Here is a 12,243-nt window from a genome sequence, read left to right on the forward strand (position 1 = left end):
AAATTTAGCTTATTTTTAGTTAAAAATTTGAAAAGAAGCTCTGTATAAACATGACCAAGAAATCGACAAAGTCTACAAAAAATATTTTGCAACTGAAACTGTGTGTGTTTCTTGTTTAGAGACAAACTAAGTAATTTACTCATTTAATGTGATATTTTTGAATTACTAAGGAATACATTTAATCATTTTTAGTGCCGAAGAAACTTTTGCAGTCAGCCAGGTTTTCCTCATGCAGCTTTGCAGACACGTGCAGGGTGCTATTTCCTGGACAAAGGAAGATAAGCGGTGACTAAAACTAAATACCACCGTTACAAGCTTTTCTTCCTGAGTACACAGCAGCTGACAAGTGAAGAGCTATGATTCATAGAAATGAATGTGTGAATGAGTCATCAGCTTTTTAAATGTCCACCTCAGAGGCTGTCTTGACTAAAAAGGTTTGTGACTTCATTCAGCGCTGCTCTACTCTCTCATGCTTCCTTGTGTCTCCTTTTGTCTCTCACACAAATCAGCACACACACACTAACACATCCCTCATAATTCACCAAGTAGCATTGTCCTGCCGAGAGATGTGTAATGGAAAAGATAAATGGAGGATAAAGCTAAGGTGACAGGCCTGAGCATGCATGTGCGTTTGTGTATTTGCCTATGTGTGTGTGTGTGTGTGTGTGTGTGTGTGTGTGTGTGTGTGTGTGTGTCCCCGCATGTGTGCGCTGCACAACAGACCAGCAAACCATCTGCTCATCTCCTCTTAATGAACAAAGCAAACAGCAGGAGTCAAGGCTGTCTCCAAATCTGGAGTCTTTTTATTGGTAAGCACACACAAACATACACACATCTCTGTGCTGTTTAATCTGATTATCTTTGATTGAGAACAGGGTCAAAGCAACCTTTTCAGACCTCACTCCCACATCAGTGACAGAGAAGGTCTGAAACACAATTAGCAAGCTGTTACTGAGCTCTGCTTTGCAGTCACATCTGACCACTGGCAGCCAAATAGATCTAATGGGCGGGAACTAACCAATGGGAACTAACACAACTGCATCTGTGGATGATGGGGAAATGCAACCCTATTAGACAGCTGTTCACCATATCTTTTCAAATGTACTTGGACAAAGCATAAGCAGTGGATCAAATGTCTTAGGAGCAAGCACAGCTAGGCGTGCTGTTTGATGTGAGCAATACTGGCAGCTATTGGAGTATAAGACAAAGCGAGACCTCTGCAAAGGAAGTCTGGACCTTTACTAGGTATGACACGGTGCACATAGAGCCAGGGTCCATAAAAAAGGCATTAATCTGTACTTTGTATAGTCATGTCTTTCTCAAAGCCCCAAGGATGATTAACAGTGTAACCACTTTGAGATAGCAAATCATATGGCCTCAAGACATCAAATGTCAAACAACATCCCTGTGATGCTTGGATGAATAGCCAACCAGAAATAAAAGTTACACTGTATTGAAATGGTCATAGATGACACGCCTGAAGATAAAGCATGATAAGATCTCTGTTGCAGGGCACTGAGATGATGTGTGAGGTTCTTAAGTAATAGCAGGGTGGTATCCTGAGTCAGAAGACCCCTCATAAGGGGGATAATTTGACTACATGGTCTGCCCTATGAAATGCTTATGAACCCCACTCTAAGTCCCAGCTGGGAGGAAGCAACAGTTGTTAGATCAGTGGCGATCAGCCTAAGGGTGCAGACCTCCTGATGGTAACTAAACAGACAAAAGGCTACAGATGGAGATGACCCTGTTCTTATTGTGATATGAATGCACTGTATTGTAGTGGGCAGAAACAACATTATTATTATTTTTATTTCTTACACAGATTCAGATTTTACTTTCACATAAGCCACAGGTTTCTTTTTGTGAGATTTTTATCAGACAAAACTTTGAAAATTTACATTAATTTAAAAAAAAACTTTTTATTTTGTTTTATTGAAACTGTGCATAAAAATACATTATAAATATTCTATCAAGTATCAAATATTTGGGATTTTATTATTATTATTATTATCATCAATAATAATAATAATAATAGCTTTTACCACATTTGTGCTGTACTCTTGCAACTGTATTTGTTTAAACTCAGTTTTGAACATTCCAATGCATTATTGCATTATTAGTTTTTTTTTTAGACAACTAATTAAATTAGTTTGTTCAGACATTTATTTCAGAAATAACTTATCAGTATTTTATATTTGTTTTCTGATTATTATAACAAACGTTTCATGCAGCCAGGACCAACTGGAAAAAACATGTGTCCTGGTAAAATCCTGAACCCAGAACAACAGCGCTCCCTACAGGCCTATTGTTTTCTAACTTTGACAGACCACCTTTTGTCCTACTCGGTCTTCCGTAAATCCCTTCTATGGTAACAGCATGGATCCTCTATCCAACTTTAGTTCGGTGTTTTTCCGTTAGTTTCCTTACGTGTTTGGCTAAGGACCTTCCTTTGGACTTTGGTACTTTCCTTGACAGCATGTTTACCACCACTGGTTCCCGGGGCCTTTGTAAGTATCCGGGGTCAACTGTTAAACCATAGCGGGACTGTCATAGTTCACTCACCACTCCTTCTTTCAATTTCAATGCTAACGCCTAGCTTAGCCGACGGACGTTAGCATGTTGCTGTCATTCATTTACTCGAAGCTGTGCTGCCATTTAAAACTAGGTTTTGTTATTTGTCAATACAAATTACGCTTGTGTTATTAACTTGTCCATTCAGTTAAGCTCTAATTGATTAAATAATGTGGCTAAATGGTATTGTCTGCACTGTATTCATTTACAAATGGTCGGTGTAACTTTTACGTTGAGCAAAGTCCAGATTCATACAGAATCAGCTTTTTATATAAGGCTACAGCATTCGTCGTAAACTCTGTTGTGTGTTTGTGTTTCACAGACAAGGCTCCTCTGTCTAAAAGCCTTCTGTTGATTCTCAATGGTCTGACTGTGATGCTGACCCTGCTGCCACAGTACCAAGAAATGTTCATATACAACCTACAGGCTGTCATACAGCAGCATCAGGTATGTCTCCAGGATCAGTAAGCCCCAGCAGGGTGAGGATCATCAAATAGTGATTTTCCCCTTTGGTGACACGACTGGTTGTTAGTACCTATAGAAACTAAATTTCTTTTAGGAAGTTGATTCATTCATCATCAGGACAAGAGTTGATTGATTCACAGTTGCTCAAATCCAGATGGAAAATTTATACTAACTGAGCTTTCACACACGTCAGTCTTAACCATCAATTGGTTGATTAAATCATAAATGACCTCATCATAAATCACATGACTGCAGGAGAAATCAGTGCATTGTAGTGTAAATTACACTTTTGAAGTGGCAAGGACCCTTGGCAAGAGACACTGAGCTGTCACAAAGTTGTGAAACCACCATTCAAGTTTTTGTTTTGTTTTATGCAATACTCATTAACAATCAAAGAAGCCTCTCCTCAGAAAATGAATTTGGTGTAATGTTTTTTCTCTCTCTCTCTCTCTCCCCCTACAATAATACCATGGATTAAACTTAATTCAAATACATAATTACTATTTTCCCTGGTCATTCATGTCCCCTCACTTGGAGTGGCACTGTGACCTGCCTCCCAGTTTTGAAACCGCTGGTGTGAAAATACTGGGTGTTACCAAATACTTTGAGGAAATGTAATATTTCCAGTCAGATAATGAGATATTCAGTCACAGTTGTTAGGAAACATTAGCTGATGGATATCACCAGACCAAACAGACTGACTCTTCCTCTGTCTTGGCTGTGACCAAAAGCTATTGATCTATAAAAACGTATGGTGGGACCAGAATTTAAGAAATATGTTTTACACCTACATTTACACTGATATTACAAAACCAGAACTACACATTTGGGTCATGTGATGATGTTTGAGAAAGAAAAAAATTCACAAATACCTCAAGAGGAAGTTCTGTTCTCTCTGAGTTTGGAGTTTTTGTAAATGATTTGACATAAAATTTTGGGTGAGTTTGAAATGTCAGAGTACAAAACATGTGAGTAATGGCATCCTGTTACTTATCAAACTGTGCTATGATGTTTTCTGTGTTAACAGGTGCATTAGGATTGTGTGTGTATTTTAACTGTGCTTCCCTGTGTGCTGTAGGTATGGAGGTTGCTGTGTGGCAGGCTGGTCTGTCTAGATGTCAAGGACTCCTTCTGCAGTAGCCTGCTAATTTACAACTTTCGAATCTTTGAGAGGAGATTTGGCACAAGGAAATTTGCTGTAAGTTTTAAAATTATGGCTGGGTATTGTCACCAATTTCATTAAACAGAGTTCTAACTCACAAGGTTTCAGTGTGATTGTTTTTTCCGATTTAATCTATTGTCAAGATATCTCGAAGATGGTACCAGTTTTGGCTATGAAAGAAGAAGCAAGTGTTTGCCTCGTCACACTGATCAAAGAGGGAAAAAAAATTAACAGGAAAATTAATTAATTATATTAAAAAGTTGATTTCTGGATTTTATGAATCAATAATACATAGTTTAAATGAAGATTTAATTTGAAATAGGAAATCATTTATGTAGATCCAGCATCAATCAACATTACAGTAGTGTTATATTAGAATATTATGGAAAGAAATGGAAAAATGTGTGGCTATAATTTCATAAAAATATTTGTATTGGTGAGTTACAATGTGTTTTCTCTGAGTTTGCTTGCAGGTTATTACTACTTTACTTACTCCCATATACAGAAACCAACATATTCAGGTGTTTTAAACTAAGATTATACAATAAGTAAAATATGACCATCGGTCATCAGAGCTTCAACTGTGATGCAATTTCTCTTTTTAGGGAAGAACATCCAGCTTCCTCATGGGCCCAACTTTAAATTTGTAGTGAAATATTTGAAGGAATACATAAGCTTTGTTTTCTAGATTTGTATTGACTTTATTCTCACATTTGCTGCTATTCTTATTTTCAGTCCTTCCTATTGGGGACTTGGTGTCTCTCTGCACTGATGGACTTCCTGTTGGCCCAAGCTTTCCAGTTTCTGTTTGATCATGAAGTAGAAGAGCTGCCTGCAGGACTGTGAGTAGCTTGTAGTTGTAATTAACATCTCTGAGAGGAAATATTTCCTCTTTTGTCACTTTTATGTCCACCGGAGGACTGCGATTACAATTTAAGCATCTTTATATTAAGTCATGTTTATGGTGGAAAATTATGTGTCAGTTTAGTGGGAAAATCTTTTATTTTCACAGCCACATACAGTTAATCCATGCAGGCCGTGGGCTGTGTTTATTTGGTAATTTCTTAATCCTCTTTCTGTGTCCACCTTCACCAAAGGCAGGAATTAAAAATGTCTTAACAGACTTCGATGGGTTATCCGTTATTATTCAGTTAAAAAAAATACTGAGTTAATAATCCACAATAGCTCAACACAGTCTTTCTCAAATAGCCTTATGTATCAACAGAACTCATTTATGTTATGACTGAATTATCTTTTTTTTCATCTCCAGTCTTTTTGATGTTTCCATCTCTTTTTCCACAGGCTTGCTCCTGTTTTTTCTCTGTTTGTGCCTTTCTACCTGTCAGTCCCTAGTATGCCAGTCACACAGGTACTGGGCCACATCCACATCACCAACAAATCTCTGGTTTACATAATAGGCTTGCAGGTAAGCCCGTATTCTGTGCTTGTTTTGCTTTGTCTCCTACTTTTCTTGAACTCTCGAGAGTCTCAGCTTATCACCTTCATTTCATCTCTCCATCTCTTATCCTCCAGCTGTTGACTTCCAGCCCTTTCATGTGGCTCCTTGCACTCAGTGGACTGGTGAGTAGCCAAAATGTTGTTGTGCTGGTGATCTACTGCTCCTAGATGCAAAAACTGTAACATCAATTACAGATGCAGTGTTTGCTCTACTGGGATGTGTGTTGGTGTTAACACTTTCATCATATTTTACATCATTAAATGCTAAAAGGATAGTAAATGAGATGAGCAAGAAGAAAATTAACTTGTATCTGTGCTGATCTTCTTGTTTCTTTTAATATTTATGTTAGTGGAAGCTGCAAGATCTTGTTGCCATACCTCCTCAGCCCCTTCATTACCTAGTAAAGCTTGTAAAACCCTTACTACATGCACATATAATTTCCAAAATGTGCCTTTCAGATCTCAGGTGGACTGTACTACTCCAATGTTCTCTGGCTACAGAAGATCCTCTTTGTTCCTATGTGGATGTCTTGGATTGGACGGTATACAGTGGAGCCAATCTTTTCAAGTGAGTCCAGCTGCTAATATTCATAAACACAAATCTTGTGTAAACCTTGCAACATGACCAGTGTTGCTGCACCTGACATGGGGTTGTCTGGTAAAAAGAATGACTCTGTGTTAACCTTTGACAGATAAAAAAAGGCTAATGATCACTTTAACCCATAGGCTATCAGCTGTGTCTGCTGGTTAGCTTAATTTTCTAAATTAAATCCAGCCAATAATTAACTGAATGATTAATTTTGAGTATGTGCTTGTTTCTGCTGGCCTGTACATTGCACTCCATTTTTTAATTGACAATGTGGATAAGTTGTAGTATACTCACACAAAGCAGCCATCGCTGATAAGTAGAAAGGCTTATCTACTGTCATATGTTTCCACATTAACAAAGATCACACTAAGAGTAAGGTATGTAATAGTGAGATCACAGAGGCACTCGCAGTAACCTCTACGCAGCTGAACACTATACAACAATCGTGGATGAAAGGCCTTCAAAGAAAAATCCTCTGTTCTCCAAAAACAACACTTGCATGTATGCATATTAGCATATTGTTAAAGGTCATGTGGACAAGTCACAAAGCTAAGAAAAGGCAAAGATGACATGCATTAGTTCAAATAACAGGTGTTATGTCTGGATAAAGGGAAAAACATTGCATTGCAGCATTAAAAAATATATATCTTCATGATGATGACTGATCCATTACTGGAAATGTTTAGCTAAAGGTATTGTTGCACAAGAGGGGGTCCCACCACATATTAACAGTAAAGTTTTATATATTCAGGTCCCTCACTGACCTGAAATGTAGAGTGTTTCTTTATTAACAAATAAATAAATTAAATATTTTTGTCTGTTTTTGTACATTTCAATATAATCCTTTAGGCTATTTTTGTGCAAAAATTAAGAAAATGTCACAGGGCTCACCATAGTCATCTAAAATCTTATAGTAGAGATTTATGAATTAAAGCAGGTGGCTACTTTTTTATTTTATTGGACACATTAGTTGTTTTGTTCAAAGCCTTTCCTTAAAAGGTTGTCTACATTTAATGCTGTGCCTTAAATAGCTGCTGATCTCTAATCCCTGATGTCTTGAATTTTAAGCCATTTAGCTGTGAAAGTCTGCTTATTTTCTTTAAAATAGCCACATCACATGCTTACTTTTGTAACTGAAGTGAAGCATGGTAACGGTTTAATGTATTTGTGGAACTGCTGTGTTTCTGGATCCAGATGATACCCACTGGTATGGTAATCAGTATACAGATAAATGTCTTTACAGGTAAGTGTACCAACATAGAAATAACTTGAAATCTGCGATTTTTTAGCATTATAGTTTTTCTACTATTTTTACCTAGTATTAGAAGTTTTTTGTTTGTCTGCTAATAATATGCAAATGTATGTTATTCTCAAGGCTCCCAACCAAACAATGAGACACCTCTGGGGATGGGTGCCACTTTGGATATTCAAAGGCAGCAAAGAATGGATATGCTAGACCAGCAGCTGCTATTGGCCCAATACAACGAGTCCAGGAGGAATGCTAGACACCAACCACAGGTAGAGACTTTTTACAGACTGAAGTGCACGAATGCGCACATAAGGTCACAACTTGAACGACTTTGAACACCAGATCTCGGTCGTTACAACTGTATTATCTCTACAGTCTTCACACATACATGGCACTTGATTATGTCTTGTGTGTGCAGGCTGGGTTGTTACAGTGGACCAGGTTGTTCCCATCCCTTAGACACAGAGGACAGAACCGACCCCCAGTGCAGCCCCACCCCCAGGCTCAAACACACCCATCTACTCGGCCACCATTACTGGACAACTCTCCCATTGCAGAGGAACAGGTGGGGGTTGCTTGTAGGCACCTTTCTTTTTTCCTTTGCAGTAGGGCTGCACAAAATCAGGAAAATATTCAAATATAGGAAAACACTGTTGAAAGTTGCAATGACAACATGATCTGTAATAAATAAAATTTGATGCTGCTTTTGATGTTTTGATGTTCACATAACTCTCATACGAAAATCTGTTGAATTTGATAGTTTTTGTTATATTAACATTAGTAGTGTTAGCTAACACTAAATTTTAGTAACTCTTAATAAAATCCTTCAGTCAATTACACCAACAGATCATGTACAGTGGTGTCTTTCAGCCTAAAGACTAGAGATATAATAGAAAATTGACAGCCCTTTTGATTTGAAGCTATTTCTTTACAAACTTTTATTAAATTAACTAGATTTGTGTTTTATATTCCAATCTGGACTGTCAGTTATTAAAAGCAGTTACTGTCAGATGAAGCGTATGTCTAACGACGCTTGTCATAATAACAAATTTTGCTGTGTGATTAATTTTCTCAGAAATTATTGCGATAAGTGATAACATTGCGCAAAGCCATAATGTTGTCATTTTAAGACCATTTTCAACTAATATAATGACAATGCCATAATAATGTAAGTACACCCTTTCAAAGATCAATAAACTTTAATTTCTAAAGAACATGTTACACTGGAACTGGAAGAAATTTTAAATAACAAAACAAAAACAATAAATAGAAGGACTCTAAGTCTCATTAACAATGAATGAAAACACAACAAAAAACAATAAGTATGAATGATAATGAAGTCTCTGTTCTGTAAACAAAACTGCCGTTCAAAAATATATTAAAAAAAAAATTAAACATGGGGCTCAGACAGGGAAAACCAGTAAAACTGCCAGTTAGTACCATTGTATTAAAAGAAAAATACTGCACATCGTTGCTGTTTGTGAAGCTGAAATATCTTCCCTCATCACCGCTTCAGACTGATCTATGAGCAGTGAGTGAACCGCACACTGCTGTGGCGCCACGCTGTGCCTTTTTTTCACATATACCGGGACACTGGCTCAAAAGTAATGCAGCCCACTGGGAATCCTCCTGAACCTCTCGATTAGCCAGCATTGCTCTTGATGTGTATTTCAGCATGAGAAATCGGAGGTTTAGCGTGAGAACGTGAGAAGCCACTCAAATGCGTGAGTCTCACGGCCAATGCGTGAGAGTTGGCAACCCTGTAAAACAAATGCAGCTCGCAGGTTCACCACGGTCTCGTGCTGCAACATGCTCCTGTCAAGTATGACACGAAAGAAATCACTCCACAAGAAACAAGAGCATTCAGTTGAGATACTCCATAGTGAAACCTATCAACTTACAGTCTATGGTAAAGTAAGATTAAAAAAAAAAAAAAGAAACGAAAGCAAATTATTGCGGCCGGCAAACTCATCACGCTCATTTTTTCTTACCGTGCAATTTATTGAGTTATTGCTTATCGTGACAGGCCCATGTCTAACTAATATGAAATACAAATTACCTTTGAGCTCACCAGATAAGATACCCTCATCAGTAACTGGACCACTGTCTAACATTGTCAGTCCAGATAAAGATGCCGATGTCCATATCAGCAGATATGAGGTAATTAGAACACGCAGGATTCACGGTTCTGTACTGTAGGTGACAACGAAGCTTCAACGTGTTTCCCCTGGTTTCAGCATGTCTTGCAGAGTATCTGTGTTTGTAGTGTGTCATCGCTCTTGTAATAAAAAACAATCCAAATAGCTGACATGCTGTTCTTTTTAGTCACGAGTTCTCTCAACCATATTTTTGTCGCTCTTCTTTTCGCCCATCAACCATCAAAATGCTTACTCCGTGTATTCTGTTGCCATTAGCATCTACATGTAGCAAGCATCCAGGAAGAGTGGTTCGACTTCGACGGACACAGAGCATGAATTCACAGCGTTTGGAACAGCATCACATCCCTTCATTAAATATGCGAACAGGGACTATTATTTATTGTAGTTTAAGCAGTTGCTACAATGTTGTTGTATATCATGCAGACTAATATCACGATGAAGGTAAATTTTCAATGCATTGTGAAGCCCGATTTTGCAGTTTATTTTATGAGAATCTTTGACAAACATACTGCTCACTTTTGCACACCAAAACTTGATTTTCCAGCACATCTGTGTCACACTTAATGCAGATCACTCCCGATACATATGTTATGACTTTTACAGCCAAGTGACTATGTTTTTGTCCCACAGGTTGCACTGTTAGTGGAAATGGGCTTCTCCAGAACTGACGCCCTAGAGGCCCTCAGAGCTTCAAATAACGACATTAATATGGCCACCAACTTCCTCCTGCAACACTGATGGGAAGATGAGTGAGAGGGAAAAAAGAGGCGATGGAGACTGAAAAATCAGTTAAAGAAGCAACCAAAGCACAGAAGTAAAAAGCAAAACAGTTAAACAGTTGGTAAATGTTGCAGAGAATTAAAGGGGTGAACAGTGGTGAATAGGAGAGGGGACAAATTAAATTTGTACAGGCAATTTGAAGGAGGCAGTGCCACTGCTTGCTAAGGCACTGTTACGCTAACACACCCAGACTTGAGGCAGAGATCAGGCTTGTTAATGGACAAGTGTAAAGCACAAAGTGAAAGACATCGTCATATTGTCTGATGGCCATCATAGTGTGAAATGGGCGATGTATTAGAAGAGTTAGAACTCTGACTCCAAGGGATGCCCTGTGAAATATATATGATGCAGAAGTAAAACCGGTTTCAGGTGTCCACCTGTCAAGTCTTACAAAACACTATTCTTTAGTCTAGTAAAGGAAACATACTGTGCTGTGGGTTATTCCTTTTAAAGGAACAGATCTGCAGATGTTTCTCAGACCCACCATATAAACATTAAGTTCTCACTATGTAAAATTCACTTTGATCCATCCAAAATGCCTCCAATGTAACCAAAATTTTAGGTCATGATTAAAGATGGATAGATCTATACCCAAAGCGTTTTGAAACGATGGCTCACAGAACATTATTCCATCTGTGTGTTTAATTGTTTTATCTTACCGGATAAACTAAAGTACTTTTAGTTATAGACATACCCCTATGGGTGGGTTTATGCACCTGCTACAACAGAAGGTTGTATCCTGCTCTGGGAGATGAAGGAATCTGAGACACATAACCTATATAACCTAATTCAACAGGGTTTTTTTTTTATTTTTTATTTTTTTACCATGCAGTTCTTTGTTGGGAGGGTTTCATAGAAGCTGCAGAGCTTAGTCTTTCAATGCATGAGAAGTTAGCCTGACTGACACAGACTCAGTGAGCCACGCTTTGGAGTGGACTGGTTGGACCCATTTTAGTTTTGGAAGTACATTTTGGACTGGAAGGATGGTGGGTAGATGGGATATTTCAGGGTCAGGTGACATCCTTTGTCAGTAATGTCATTTTTACAGACAACAGTGCACATAGATAGATGAAGTATGTGTGCAGATTCAAAGCAACTGGTTGGGAGGTAGGGTTAAGGTTATATTTATTCCATCTTAGCAGAGTTTTTTTGGCTGTCAGCACTCTAGTCTGAACTGTCAAAGTCTTAAAGGCCTGTTAATATTTATTATGCAATTTCATGACAAGAAATTTATGGAAACTATGCACTGCATAGTAACTTTTTTGTGTATATAAACATACATGCAAGAGAAATAATATTGCCACCACTGTGTATTGATGTCAAAAACAGATGCTAGTTTTATATTTTGTGCATATTGTTGATAATATGGCCACTGAAATGAGTCATTTGTGTGTAAGTATTTTTGAGAAGTAATACTATAATTTATGGGTGTGATGAGGGAGTTGTTGCATGGACAACTTTCAAATAAACTAATGAATCGTATCAGATCTGTGGAATAAATCTCTCTTGACTGAACTACTTGTGTTGAGTTTGTGTTTCAATGGTATTCTATAAAATGTATTTATGACCATTAATTTATATTTAATCTTGACTAGTTTAAAAAGCTTCAGATACTAACCAACAATTTTTCTGAACTTATTTTCTTATTTGGTTTATTTACTGTATTTGATTTTTGGTTTCATTTTCATAGGCTTTTAAATTTTGTTTTTAATATCCATAATACTTCATTCCTTCATGCTAACATCTTAGATTATTGCCTATTTCTTGCATTTGCAGCCTATGCCAGAATAAATATTTAAAAGTTTGT

At 37.6% G+C, this 12,243-nt stretch overlaps 1 protein-coding gene across 1 annotated transcript; it reads left to right on the plus strand.

Moving 5' to 3' along the window:
* Positions 1-2,333: 2,333 nt before the first annotated feature.
* ubac2 (UBA domain containing 2) lies at positions 2,334-11,951 on the plus strand. Its single transcript, XM_042010027.1, has 10 exons — positions 2,334-2,510; positions 2,897-3,021; positions 4,118-4,237; positions 4,937-5,043; positions 5,504-5,627; positions 5,735-5,782; positions 6,119-6,227; positions 7,624-7,766; positions 7,916-8,062; positions 10,287-11,951. The coding sequence occupies exons 1-10, from the start codon at positions 2,369-2,371 to the stop codon at positions 10,392-10,394; spliced, it is 1,173 nt and encodes a 390-aa protein (XP_041865961.1). The 5' UTR covers positions 2,334-2,368; the 3' UTR covers positions 10,395-11,951.
* Positions 11,952-12,243: the final 292 nt, after the last annotated feature.

Source organism: Melanotaenia boesemani, chromosome 16 (assembly GCF_017639745.1).
Source record: "Melanotaenia boesemani isolate fMelBoe1 chromosome 16, fMelBoe1.pri, whole genome shotgun sequence".
Taxonomy (NCBI): Eukaryota; Metazoa; Chordata; class Actinopteri; order Atheriniformes; family Melanotaeniidae; genus Melanotaenia; species Melanotaenia boesemani.

What these genes read in the sequence shown, in the direction of transcription:
- ubac2 (XM_042010027.1), top strand. Translation starts at nt 2,369, where the DNA reads ATGGTAACAGCATGGATCCTCTATCCAACTTTAGTTCGGTGTTTTTCC. An exon ending in AGTGGAGCCAATCTTTTCAA is followed by an intron (nt 6,228 to 7,623) that starts GTGAGTCCAGCT and finishes GTTATTCTCAAG; the next exon opens with GCTCCCAACCAAACAATGAG. An exon ending in ATGCTAGACACCAACCACAG is followed by an intron (nt 7,767 to 7,915) that starts GTAGAGACTTTT and finishes TTGTGTGTGCAG; the next exon opens with GCTGGGTTGTTACAGTGGAC.